This window comes from Cupressus sempervirens, chromosome 2 (assembly GCF_028749045.1).
Source record: "Cupressus sempervirens isolate cs-2001-9-10 chromosome 2, ASM2874904v1, whole genome shotgun sequence".
Lineage (NCBI taxonomy): Eukaryota > Viridiplantae > Streptophyta > Pinopsida > Cupressales > Cupressaceae > Cupressus > Cupressus sempervirens.
In genome coordinates this window covers 195,150,594-195,164,993 of record NC_143119.1, presented here as the reverse complement: position 1 = coordinate 195,164,993, position 14,400 = coordinate 195,150,594, and the positions used below count along the sequence as shown (strand labels likewise).

General features: G+C 35.5%; 1 protein-coding gene across 17 annotated transcripts in view; it reads left to right on the top strand.

Annotated features, from left to right (window-relative positions):
- The window catches only part of LOC149571742 (Metallo-hydrolase/oxidoreductase superfamily protein), a 299,690-nt gene that overhangs the window by 110,286 nt on the left and 175,004 nt on the right, over positions 1 to 14,400 (top strand). For all 17 annotated transcript variants that reach the window (XR_016359873.1, XR_016359875.1, XR_016359874.1 and 14 more), the window contains one exon: positions 11,671 to 11,746. Coding sequence is in view for 13 of the 17 variants with exons in the window: in XM_089813150.1 (XP_089669276.1) it covers positions 11,671 to 11,746 (76 nt within the window). In the remaining 4 variants the exon portion in view is untranslated. The remainder of the gene's footprint in view (positions 1 to 11,670; positions 11,747 to 14,400) is intronic.

Here is a 14,400-nt window from a genome sequence, read left to right as displayed (position 1 = left end):
TGTTGGAGAGATTGTCTTTCAAGGTTATAATTTTCGTTGTATTTTTATCTCAAACATTTCTTCAAGAGTTTTAAGCATTTTGTGTGCTGTGTCTAATTCAAAGATAGTAGGGAGTAGATGATCCCTAACACCATCCACAATTAATTTCATGGCTTTAGTGTTATCTTTTTCCCATTTAATCAATTCGTCATTCCCTTTTGGTTGGTCAAATTTTTCAATGAATTGCTTTAGGTCATTATCTTTTAAGGTTAACTTCATTCGTAATTTCCATTCTGCATAATTTGAATCATCGTCAAGTCTATCCTCCATTTTTATACCGCTCACTATTTTGAAGGAAACGAAACTTTGAATATTTTAGGGCACTTGAGTAAAATAAATCTAATCGGAATCGTTTCTTAAACCTGTTCTAATACTATGTTATTGTGTACGATCTTTGATAGAAATATTGATAGAGATATAATTCCGACTTACCTTTCTTTTATGTGGAAGTTCAGATCTCCAGATTTTTCTTCAATGAATCAAGTGCTGATGATGTATTTGGAAATCTATAGGTGGTACAATCTTGGGGACTACAAGTATGTTCGGTGATTGATATTGCATTGTCCACCGATGTGCATATTATATTTATATTCTACCAAAAGACATGGCTCCGTAGGGGCATGATGCTATGTGGCCAAAAGGCCACGTAGAGTCATGACCCTACGTGGTCATGACTAATCAAAACTATCTTTAACACTGACAGTAAATAATGTGCCTCTTCAGTAACATGCTCGATACAATAAGCAAACTCGGCAACTATGCACAACAAGATATATTTAAGATAAATATGCATAGCTCGATGATTAGTAATCATCCACATGAAAGCCTGAAATATCAACAGTGATACTAAACCCTATGTTGAACTATTGCAGATGTCTTCAACCCGATATGAATCGGTAGAAATATATATAGTTAAAGAGTTTAATCTTTAGGATTACATCTCATATTTTATCCAACAAAAGCTATAAAACATTAAGAAAGAGAATAAAATACTTCTCCAAAAGCTATATATTTAATACTCCCTCTTAGCAAGGGAGAAGTGAAATCTCAACAAGTTTATCAATATTGAAGATATTCGTATAATCAACAAATTATTTAACCTTATCACTCTGAACTAGTGACTTGTCAAATAACTATAATCACAATGTTATGAACTCCATCATAACATGTATTATGATCTCTAACAATCCAAATCAACAACTAGAGTGATCATAATACTTTCATTATCAATGACTTCCGTCATATCCGGAACAATAACATAAATTGTCATGATAATAGGCCTATCATTTGTAAGATTGTCACCTTACAATGATTACTATGAAAGATCATCATCCTTCATTACATATTTGATGCCACTATTCAATTAGAAGCATAAACACACAAATTGAAACTTAAGTTCAATATTCAAAAATTACAATTTGATCATACTGAGTTTACCTCTGAAATATTCCAATTTAACATTGGCAAGAGGTTTGGTAAGAATATCCGCTGTTTTCTCATTTGTACAAATGTAAATCAATCTCGATATACCATATCTCTGATTCAATATGCTTATATTGAAGAGAAAAACTGAATTTATAGATAATTGATTTATCTGAGTAGAACATTGCATATGTCAAATATGTATTCAAACTTTGGAAATGTATCATTCCCCCTCTGATTCCTCACTTTGGGATTCTCTTTTAAGTTTATCCACTTTATCTCTTTGTTCAACAACTTAAAATGCAAGATTTTCATCCATTTTATCCTTAACTTCTGCTAGGGCTGCTTGAATCTTCTCCTGTTCCAAATAGATGTTATGAGTGACCGAATTTGTTACATTTGAAGCATTGTACTTTGGACCAATCTCTTTTCTTGCATGATTTGTTGAATTCCTTGTTGTTTTGATGAATTCCCTTTTTTTTCCTTTATTATTGGCACTGATTTGAAGAGCTTGAATTTCTCACTCTTGATTTGAAATTATTCCTCTCATAATTAATCTTGACTCTTCTCGAGTGCATTCATTTTTGAGTAGTTCAAACTTAGGAAGCTCTGGTCGAGAACTTAGTCCACGAATAAATGTTTCCCAAGATAGTGGTAGTCCTTTTAGGGCTGTAATGCTGAGTTCTTTGTCATCTACTTGATTTCCAATGGTCGCAAGTTGATCTTTCAATTTTGAGATTCTTAGGAAATAGGACTTAATAGTTTCTCCATTATTCATCTTGATGTATAGTAGATCTTGCTTCAATGTTAGCAATCTACTTGTGTTATTAATTTTAAAAGTATTCTTTATAGTGGAGAACACCTCAAAGACTGTGTTAAGATTTTCTATGGATGGAAGAATGTGATCTTTAACTGAATCTATGATGATTTTCATGGTTTTGTTGTTGCGTCTTTTCCAAGTTGTTTTGTCTGGATCATTCTTTGGCATAGATGTATTTTCCTCTATTAACTCTTCTAACTCCATTTCACATAGTACAATCATTACTTTGATTTTTCATGATGCAAAATCTGAGGCTCCTTCAAGCCTATCTTCTAGTCTTACATGATTCACCATTTTGAATTAAGGTTATAAAAAATCTCATATAGATAGTTCTGAGATTAATAATTCTAAGATTGAGTTTCTCTATTAGGATGGCTCTGATACCATGTTAATGTATAGAATATTTGATAGAGAAGGTGTAATATCACAGTCTAGAATTATGTTGTTTCAGAATAACTTACCAACTTTGAATGCATATATATATATATATATATATATATATATATATATATATATATATATATATATATATATATATATTAGTGTTACCCCAGCGCAGGGGTGCAGCGGTGCGGGGGGGCGTCGGGACGAGTTTTGGGTACGGGAAAAAAAAAAGCCTCAATTTGGGGATGGCGAGGGTGCGGCGGGGGGACGGAGAGAAGAGGGAGTGGGGGGAGGGGGTTGCATAGTATATATATCATATTATTAATATATATGATTGAAAATGCTAATTATGAAATGATACTTCAATATATTATATAACAATGTAACATTAACATACAAAATATAGTTGACTACAATGAATAGAGAAAATCAAAATGTGATTCACAAACTATAAGTTCAAACTTGAAATTTGAAATTTCATAACCATTACTATTACTAATGACCATTTGACAATTTAACTTAGTTCAAGATGCAAGATTCAAAATTCATTGTACAAATATGATTTTATGAATATCATATATCATAAAGATGCTCATAATGACAATGAGCTGAATAGCATGAAACAGTGAAATAATAATAATGTATCATAGCCATATCAAAGTGAGTATAATCAACAAAATGACACAATGCCAATAATGAGAATGGGATCATCTCAAGTGCTCTCTAATCATCCCCTATGTCGAAGTCCTCATCACTGGAACTACTAGACTCCTCATGGGTAAGATCTTGATCCTCTAAAGGAACACCAACTAGCCCTACATTGGCTTCTACATCGACATCCTCATCAATCTGAGTTGGATCCTTTGGCTCCACATCCCATCATGCTGCAAGGCTCTCCTTGTACTTGCGTGTCTTGCGATCTTTGAGCCGCAAGTAACCATGTACAACAACCAGCTTCTCCGCTCTCTTAGAGGTAAGTCTGTTCCTCTTAACAGAGTGAATGAAGCTATAGGTGGTCCAATTCCTCTCTGCAGCTAAGGAGCTAGACACCTGAGATAACAAAGTTGAAAGTTACAACTTACAAGTTACAAACAAATGTTCATACAATTTGTAACAAATGATAAATGGTAAATTGATGATTAATAATTATTGAATCAATGAATCATAAATTAAAATCAGCAAGGTAAAACTCTTCAAGTTAAGATTGTAAAGGGCTGGAATTAGTTATTAGTATTACAAACCTGAGAAAGTAGTGGAATGGCTAGTGAGATGATCTTTAACTTTTGTGACCCATGACATTTCCACCACAAAATGGGATTCTTTTGTGCCATGGTTTTGAGATCCACCTTTGCAATATCCGAGTATACTACAAGTTTTAAAGTTTACAACATAATATTAAAATTATAAATAACTTAAATAAAGATATAACCTATAAGTAAAGTAACAATTAATTATTAAAAGAACTTATAATTATAAATAGTTTAGAGCACTAAATCAAGATTTAAGGATTACTTGAAAGACTAGCAAATTCAGACCACTCTGTGCAAATCTCACTAGCAGTCTCTGTATCATACATTTTGGCAATGCATCGAAAGAACCCATTCTTCACCTCATCATCCCGAAGTGGTGTGACTCTACCAGGCCTAGGTATGTACCACTTTGGGTTCAATGCATAGGCAGCCATGTGCAAAGGAGCGTTCAACTTCTCCCACTTACGGTGAATGATAGGCTTAATGTGCTCCGTATTGAATGCTAGAGTGGGGTCTCTCTCACGCACAACAACCCTCATTTGCCCAAGCATGGAATCAATGCACTCATAAACCTCTCCAAAGCTAGGTGAATCTGCATCTCCATATCTGATCACCTGAAACACTAGAGTAATGATGGAGACTATGTATTTTGCATCACTCCAAAACTGATCACTCTTCACTGTCTCCTTTACCCTCTTCCCCTGCTCTGTTCTGGACTCAGGCAATCGATTCCATTTTTGTGTCATAACCATGAGTTGCAATGGCTCTTGCAACTCCATCATTCTCTCCAAGAGAATATAATATGATGCATACCTGGTCTCAACTGGTTTCAGGAATTGTTTCTTTGCGAAGCTCCTGAAAAGTGCATGTGATGTATGGTGATTGCAGATAAACATCTGCACCTCTCTTCCATCATTAACCACCTTTCTAATCCACTCTATTTTCCCCATGTCTTTGAGTGCACTGTTCATGGCATGCACACAACATGGAGTCAACCAAATATGCCTATAAGCTGCCTCAACATGCCTCCCTACAGCTTTGCACACATGTGCTGCATCTGTCACAACTTGGACCACATTTTGTGGTCCAACCTCCTCAATGGCTTCCCTAAGCACATGAAACTAAAAATCAGCATCTTTATGATGCCCTGAACAATCAATTGCCTTCAAAAAATATGGGCCCTCCGTGCATGTAACCATAATGTTGATGAGTGGACAATGGACTAATATCCGTCCACCCATCCATGATAATGCTGCAACCTGACTCCATCCAACATGCTTTCATTTGCTCCATCAAGATCCCAACCTTGTCATAGGCTCTATCCAACACTGTAGTCTTGAGCTTGTGGTCACCTGGTGGCACATATGATGGCTCTCCCTCATTCACTGCCATAGTCATCGTCCTCACAAAATAAAGAGATCGAGCCACATGTGTAGAGATGCCATTGGCAAAGAAGAAATCACCAACAACATCATCTAACCGGTCCCTTGTATGCATGTTAAATAAATGAGCAATGGGGGTTGCTATCACTACGACTTGTGGTTGCTTTCCGTTTCCCCCTACTGCTGTCCCCTGCTGAATTGTGTGTAGGTGAGGAGAATGATGGTGTATATGACATAGTCCCTGCTCTCTGATGCAAGATACGGGTAGATGTATCTCGCTGCCCCTGTAACTGTTGTATATGCTGTACCTGTTGCCTAGCAGACAAAGATCTAGGCACGGGAACATCACTATCATCACGAATGCCCCATAGTTTATTCACTTCAATTCTGTATTTGACATTTTCAGGATTTGACAAGAACATGCATGGTTTCACACCATAGCCACTCCAAAAAAGGAGGTGTGAATTACCTCTTGTAATGCTACCAAACCATTCTGCTCCACATATATTGCACTTCCATTTGCGTGTGCCATCCCTTGAAGGTGTAGGGTGTGTAATTTTTGTAGCAAACTGTTTAAGAGGGGACTTTGGGTCATAAGGACCCCTAGCATACTTACTCAAAATCTCTGAAGGGCAATCGGTAGAAGGCACCCCTAGTGCAACATAAGGAGGCTCTTCCTTAGGCTCGGATTGACCACCTACATCAGCCCCATGATCACTTCCTTCAGGCTCATGATCAGATGCATTTGGCTCATTAATTTCCATGTCTTCTGCACTCTGACTGGATCTAGAAGCCATTTATAAAACTGCATTTCACAAAATGAAAATAAAATTATAAAAATGATCATGATACATTTCAGCCCAAGTAAAAATAATTTAAAACTTAAAACTTTACTATTTAATTTTAGCATTTACTATTTAAAAATTTAAAGTATTAAAAACTAAAGCTAAATACTAAAAGTAAATACTAAATAAAAATATGGCAATATGGCATATGCTGAAACGTTTTACTAAGTTACTTTCAAGTTTCAATGTTCATTCTTGAATCTTGTCGATAGTTGAATCTTCTTAGTTCTATGATTTTTTATTTTATTATCTATATTAATTTTTAATTTTTTTTCATTGTTCTTAAAATAAAAATAGGGCAATATGGCATATGCTGAAACATATTTTACTAAATACTAAATATGCATATACTAAATACGTTTCAGCATATGCCATATTGCCATATTTTTATTTTAAGAACAATGAAAAAAATTTAAAAATTAATATAGATAATAAAATAAAAAATCACAGAACTAAGAAGATTCAACTATCACCAAGATTCAAGAATGAACACTGAAACTTGAAAGTAACTTAGTAAAACTAAATAGTAAATACTAAATACTAAATTTAAAAATTAAAAATTGATTTTTAAAACCAATAAAACTAAGTAAAATAAAAAAACCCTACCTTGAAGGCTTGAACTTGAGGAGACACTTGCCAAATCAAACTTTCATGCTCCTCTTGCTCCTCTTGATCTTGCAATCCCTTGCAAAACCACCCACTGATCTCTCACAAGCTCCTCCAAACACTCTTTTTCACTTAGCTCCTTGCTGCTCCAAAATGGTGAAATGAAAATGAGATCTATTGGTCTTATTAAGCCTTCAAATAGACCACATGGAATCCACACCCAATTACGGTTAGCATATTTAAAAAACAAAAACAAAAAATAAATGCAAAAACTATTGTTTTTTAAAACATTTTTTGGGCCTCTTCTTGGCACACCCCGTGAGCACCCAAGAAGCAAGTCGCAAGCTCCTGAGAAGCACCCGCACACCCAAGAAGCACCCGAGCACCACTTCCCACTTGGGTGCTTGACTGGTGTAGCGGGGATGCAGCGACAGCAAAGCTGCTAGTGGGGGTACTTGGGTGCGTGACGCACCTGCACCGGGGTTTTGACCCGGGTGAGCGCACCTGGGTTACGCTAATATATATATATATATATATATATATATATATATCAGATTGATGTCTGTAGTAATATGTTTGATTGTGTATGCCTTTCAAATACTTGTAACATAAAACAGAAGTATGAAGTATGGATGTTCCAGACCAAATGATAAACTTGACTGCAAGTATATTGTAATCGCTGCTAAGACCGAGTATTCCCGTTGTTATTGATATCAGTCTCCATTCAGTGATCTTATATTTATGAGAGAGGCAAGAGGATCATCTCCCCGTAGGGACATGAGACTTTACTATAGCTGATAGTCATGCTATAACATACACCCGATATAAACACATATCCGATGGTTATCCAGGGTTAATATTGACTTGGCTTGAAAATGAAATATAAAATATGAATCGGGTCCCCGATAACGAAAAGGGGTATACAGATTAACCACTGATAGTATCACTTACAAATATATCTCTTTCGATATATATAATGTATAGAGAGAATAAAACCAGAAGCTATATATTTAACAAAGATGATATGCAATGGAGATGATAAAATTGCATCAAGCATCCCAATTTCGTTACACACAACAGCAGCTGAAATAAATGTGGAAACGAGAGGTTTTACAATTGAAAGGAGAATAACAGATTGAGGAGCAACTGCTATTTCATAATCACTCAACTCAGTGTCATGCCCCTTTGTAAGAAAAGAATTAAAATATTCTAAGGAGGTCACACTAAATATAATATACTTAGTCTGAAATTGATTAGTGCAAGGTCGACACAAATAATTGATAAATATTAGCAATAACTATTTATGAAATATGGAGTAGTTTGTGGGTAGTTTTGTCTCAAAAGAAGCTGACTGGAATTTACTATTCTCAGCACTTTCTTCCATTATTATTAATCAAGACCCATAGTGGGTCGATGGAAAGTCTGCATTCATATAAAGAAGATGTATAACTTCAAAGCAAGAGATCTAACCTTTTCCCCAAAATGACAGATATAACGAGTGGAAGCCTGAATTGAAGGGCATTGAGTAGAAATAATCATTTAATTCAAAATCAGAAAATAAGCCAATAAAGAGCAATTCTGATTTAACATTAGCAGCCTGAAATTAATAAATTATGTGTGGAAATGTGATATGAGAATATGAGTGCAAAATCTATATTTTTCTGAAAAATATGTAGGGGTAATTGATGTAATTGCAGTATTCTCTAATTAAGCATTTTCCAATTTAAGTAAGATTATTGATATTTTTATTTGGTAAATATACTATTATATATTCTTAAAGTTAATCTATTGGAATTGGACAGGAATGGTTGCAAAATAGAAGGTCAATTAACCTTTTGAGTTTGTGAAAGTGGAGGGCCTACTCTACCTCCCATCAAGCAATGCCACCCTGAAATGGAGCATCATGGGATGGGAGGCTTATGTGTATTCCTCGACTCTAATTCATAACTATACTATTATATTTTCTTAAAATTATTATGTTGGAATTGGATAGGAATGGTTGCAAAATAGAAGGCCAATTAACCTTTCGAGTTTATGAAAGGGGAAGGCCTAGTCTACTTCCCATCAAGCATGCCAACCTGAGATGGAGTGCAGTGGGATGGGAGGTTTATTTGTATTCCTTGGCTTGGTGGAGGAGGTAGTCTCATGCTTATATCAAGTACACCTCTCCAAGATGGAGTACTTGTGGGCTGGGATACTGATTAGGGCTCTTGGGCTTGATCTAGGAAGTTGGAGAGGACTATTTTGCACCCAAGCTTTTGCAAGATAAGGATAGCTATCCTTGAGATTGTGGTTTGTGAAGTTTCTAGCTAATTCCTAATGTGGCCACTAAAGGAATATGCCTTGGATGACTGTTAATGCAATTTATTATATATTGATTTATATGTTATCGAAGGTTTTGGTCTTATGATTTAAAATTCATAAATTGACCAACATGATTCCAGGAATGAAAAAGCCAAGCTAGTTCTGTCTGTATTTTCTCAGTTTAAGATGGTTTTCACATATGCCATTATACAAGAAACATAAACAATAACCTTGCATTCAAAGACATCAAATTTCCAACACCAAATAAGTCTCTATTATCATCACAGCGAGACTGGTTACAATGTTTATTAGGTCTGAAATAATTCCAAACTCCCTAAAATCCCATCAAATGGCTATTTGGAACAACCTATATTGATTTATTGGCACCAAACTGACAAATAGGAATAGTACGAGGTAATGATGGTATAAATACATCAAATCTGGAATCAATACAGTTTTGGGACCCCCTTATTAAGCCCTGCAAATGATCTTTGGGAGATGTCAACACCTAGAGTAGTAGTTTGACTGGCTGAACGTGTATGACACGCTGTAGAGACAAATGTAGACTTCCTTATGACCACACATTTTATTTCTTGCCGTATGACACTTTCTCAGTCCACACTGCACAGACAGAACAGTAAATTCGTACAGCCCTACCAGAATTCTGACTACTGTATGGACTCACAGGCAACACATTTGAAAGACATATCAGTTTGGGTCATGACAGCATACAAACTTCGGCCTACACTGAGTTGTGAAGTTTCCCTGAGTTTTGTAACATTGCAGAAGAGGTGTGGTCTTTGCCATTTGAAAGGTATAAGTAGGCCATCCATCCTTCTAAGTTAGCATCATTGATACAAATTTACTTTCTTTTCACCTATAGAGATCAATATCAGTTCGATCATACTCAGGGAATACGACATTAAAGAATCAGATTGTAGCTTGTCTCTTATTTATTCCACTTGATCTGCTGTAGATCATTGAACAAGGGTTTCTTTTCAGAACCAAGGGATAGGAAAAGAATATTAGATCTGCAAAAGAATTGTATAACAGATCAGAATGCATTCCTTGTTATGTTGTTTGGTGAATCATCATTATCAAATAAGAGTTTATAGCAGGACGAGAAAGTAATAATTGAGATCAAGGCTGACAAGTAAAGAATTGAATACAAGATCAGGGAATAAGAGTTTGTAATGAAATAGAGCATATATTGAGTCAAATATTAATTGGTACTTATTTTTCAATCTCAGGACATTCTCAACTAAGTTTGAATATTATAATCCTTTGCATCTAATTAAGGAAGATATCATACAGAGCTGAAGGTAAGTATATACCATTATAATATTAATGACACATGCATGTGTAAATGAGGACAGATACAGCCAAAGTTTATAGACTTAGACTCATAGAGTACTTGGCAAGCCCAAAATTTTCAAGCTCATAGAGTACTTGGCAAGCTCATCAAATGCTCTAAGAAAACTCCACAAAAAATTGGCTACTTGGAAAGAACTAAAAATTAAAATCTCTTAAAGAAAGATATTGTTTTTGTAAAATCTAAATACAAAAGGTTATAAATTAGAAATTGACATCTTGAAAGAGAAAATGCTTAGTTTTGTAGCCAAAACAAAACCTGAAAAACATATTTCAACCAGTGTTTTACTTGCATTGATATTTATACCCATGGTTTTTTTGTGTCTATAAAAATGCGTGTTAAACTTGTGAGTCCTTGCCCAACAAAAAAATAGTGAGTACTTGACAACTTGGGGAGTACTCAGAGAGCTTGCAAACTATGAATCCAACAAAGTATAGGGTATCTATTAGGCCTGAGAAAAGATGAGGCTCTTCCCAAGGACTATAAGGATAAGGATGGATATAGCTATAGGTTATCCATAAGGCCTAAGAAGAGATGCAGCGTAATGAAGTGGTGAAATGGCTTTAAGGGCCATTCTAAGATGACCATAAAGGCGATTAGAGCCCCATGAGGCCCTTACGCAAGGATTAGGAGAGTAGTGAGATGGGGATGTGGTAGAGTATTTCTCTTTGACTTGGTGTAGAAATAGCTCAAAGATAAGACCACCCCTTCCTCTCACCCTTATTTGTGAAAGACTAAATACTCTTATATTTCTTTAATGATCTTATATATGATTGTACAAAATTTTCTAAGTCGTGCAGGTTCATAAATTAAGGCTTATTGTAAATTAGAAGACAATACTTGACAAGGGAAAAGGGGCATTGTAGGAATGTTTAGCTTAGTGTTTTTGCTTGTTCTTTTGTATAATAAGTTTTTTGACATATCTTTTGCTGCTAAGGATTTTATACTTGTTTGGAGCTTTCCATATTGTTTAATAGTTGATAGTTCAACTTTGCATCATTAAATGTAGTCTCTAGAAACTATTCTTATTTCTCTAAATAGATCCCATGGATATTTTTTCTTGTGAGAAATATTTAAGACAGGCTTTTTTAGAAGTATTATGTTAAAGTTGATAAGACTTGGTTGGTTATGAATATACGTTCAATACATTGGAGCATCTAAAAATACTTTAAAAGATTGCATTGATAATTTTCACTTTTCAAAATTTGTTCTCATTTCTTTCTTGTTTTCATTTCTTGCATAACAGTTGACAAAGATTGTTTCTTCATTGCCACAAAAACTCGTGGTTTTTGTGACACATCATCATCGCGATCATATAGAAGGTGAGTTGTTTTGAATAGTTTAATTTTACTATCCTTATCAAGATTAAATCCTATGTATGGAAAAAATCTTTGAAACAATAAGGAGATTATTGGTGGGTATGGCATGATAGGAGAAACAAAGAGTAGCACTTTCAGTGCACCTTTAAATGACAATATTTAAAATTAGATATATATTTAGTTCCATATGTTTGATTTTGTTTTGGCCTTCATGACTTTGATCATCTCTAGTCTTCTTCCATAATAACTCCATGTGCAAATAAAAACACATATTATTCTAGTATACAATATGCTTCATCATTTTTATTATTAACTCACGGTTCTCATTTATCTGATATAGTAGTAAACAAAGCTTTGTTAGATCTAAACTAGATCTAAACACTAATATTTATTAGTGTCTTGTGTCATGCTGGTGTAGATGAATCCAATGGATCATAGTTACTTTTGGGTAATGAAGACATCATCTTTCGATATTTAGTCTAGGTGCTTGAAATTACTGATAGTCCAACCCAATTCAATGAACCAACAAGTGTTTCACAACCGACTAATCATGTGTAATGTCCCCTTTCTAGCACATGTTGTATGAGTTTGTCGTTAGGTAATTTCTTCATGGTCCTGGAGGCTAAATAGGTCATCTAAGGGACTTTGAGGCCATTTGGCCTAAGGAGTTTTTATTCCAGATGAATTTGAGGTGTTTGGATGCATTCTGACATATTATTTATAGCAAGTCATTTGGTAGGGCCAAGATCTTTGGTGTTAGTATCATGTCGATGGCTAATGGTTAATATCAGAAGGAGATTTAAATATCATTGATATTGTTAAATATTAACATTGATATTCATAGTGGTCTGAGAAGTGCAGACCGCACCTTAATCTTCTCCCATTATATCATAGAAAGCATATATATATACACTAGACTTGGCATTAGAATGGGGGGCGATCCTTGGCAGAAATTATATCTTGTACTAACTATAACATATTGTTATGTTAGTTAATCATTGTATTATTTCCTTAAGGCGCTGATTTCTACAAGTGGTGTTTGGGCCGACCTAGAGAGGGTCATGTCCCTTTAAGGGACATGCCCTTTGGTCTTGATATAAAGGGTAGGTGTTATTTTAGTTTGAGGACACACAATAAACATAAGTCTGCTCCCTCAAGCAATAATACTTATACGAATTTATTGCAGATATAAAACAAATTCAAATCAGAGTTAAAGGTGATAACTTCTCCTACCTTCAGAACATTAAGAAGATCATTTTCAACAATTCAAAGGATGTTATAGAAGTTTGAGTTTTAGAACAAAATTTGTAGAAACTTTACATGGTACTAGAGCTCTGGTAGTTGAACCTAGGCTCTGCAAATTAAGTAATCAGACCTCATATATATCTAGCATCATTCTCTTATCTTCAATGGCATACACAATCAGACCTGTGGACAGGTTTGATGGAAAAGAACACTTCGATGCTTGGAAATTCAAAATCATGATGATTCTCGAAGAAAATGATGTAAAACAATTTGTTGAATTGATGCAGGAGCATCCAGAGGTATAAGGGCAATCCTGTGTCACCCAAAAAAATATACTTAGACTTAGTTTCTGTTTCATGTGTTTTCATTTTTGGATACCCATTTGGGTCAAATAAAGGTTCCAACTCTCACAATTCCACTATCAGTGTTCGTGTAAATCTCGAAAAAATAGGAGTATGTAATTGAGCCATCATTTTGGTGAACTAGGAGGTGTAAATTGGCTAGATGAATGTAATTGTAATTTAGAGCATTCCAGAAAAAGAATCAGGTCAAAAGGCCCCACGGTTTGAAAGTTATTGCAATTTTTCGGGTTTTGGAGACCTCCTAAGAATGCTTCAAAGTCAAGTTAGGGGCATTAAATGACCTCAAAAAGGGCCGAAAAATGGGGGATGAGCGAAGCTGGTCCATGGGGCTATGGAGCGCTTCGAGAGCTTTTCGAAAATGTAAACAGTTCGTCAATCGGAGCTACGGTTCAAAAGTTATGCCTTACGGAAGTTCGGTTACCGTTTTTGGATTCTTCTAGATTTGCGTCGACTTCTAACGCAGCTTCTAGAACCTTCTATTTGGTCGGTGGATGCCTACTAGCACTTTCTAGAATGTACTCCTAGTCCTTAACCCTCCGGGGTCTATTTAAGGAGATTTCTGGCATTGTAAAAGGCAGTTCGGAGTGGAGTTTGAGAAGAGGTACTGAAAGGAGAAATTATCTCCACATTTATGCTATTGTAAGCCCTTAGGGCATGTTTTGAAGTTTATTTTCTCTGTACTGAATGTACTAGCTTATTTTTCAGTTAATACAATTTCCCTTTTCTGTTGTGTCCATTCTGTTCTTGGGTTGTGTCCCCATCAAGTGGTATCATAGCTAGTTTTCCTGAGTGTGTAGACAGAGCGCCGACTGTGAGGCAGTTTGCACCAGGACTGTGTGGTTGTGGGTTTGAGTTAAGAAGATGCCTCCACGAAGAGAGCGTGGCGGAAGGGCTAGAGCTATTAATCCTGAGGAGGTTAGAGCCCTCCAAAGGCAGGTACAAGCATTGCAAGAGGAGCTCCGTAGAGGAGCAGCTGTGGCTGCAGGTGATGAAAGTGAAGATGACAACGAAAAAGATGAAATTGGACCAGAAGGGGAAGTTCTAAATCAT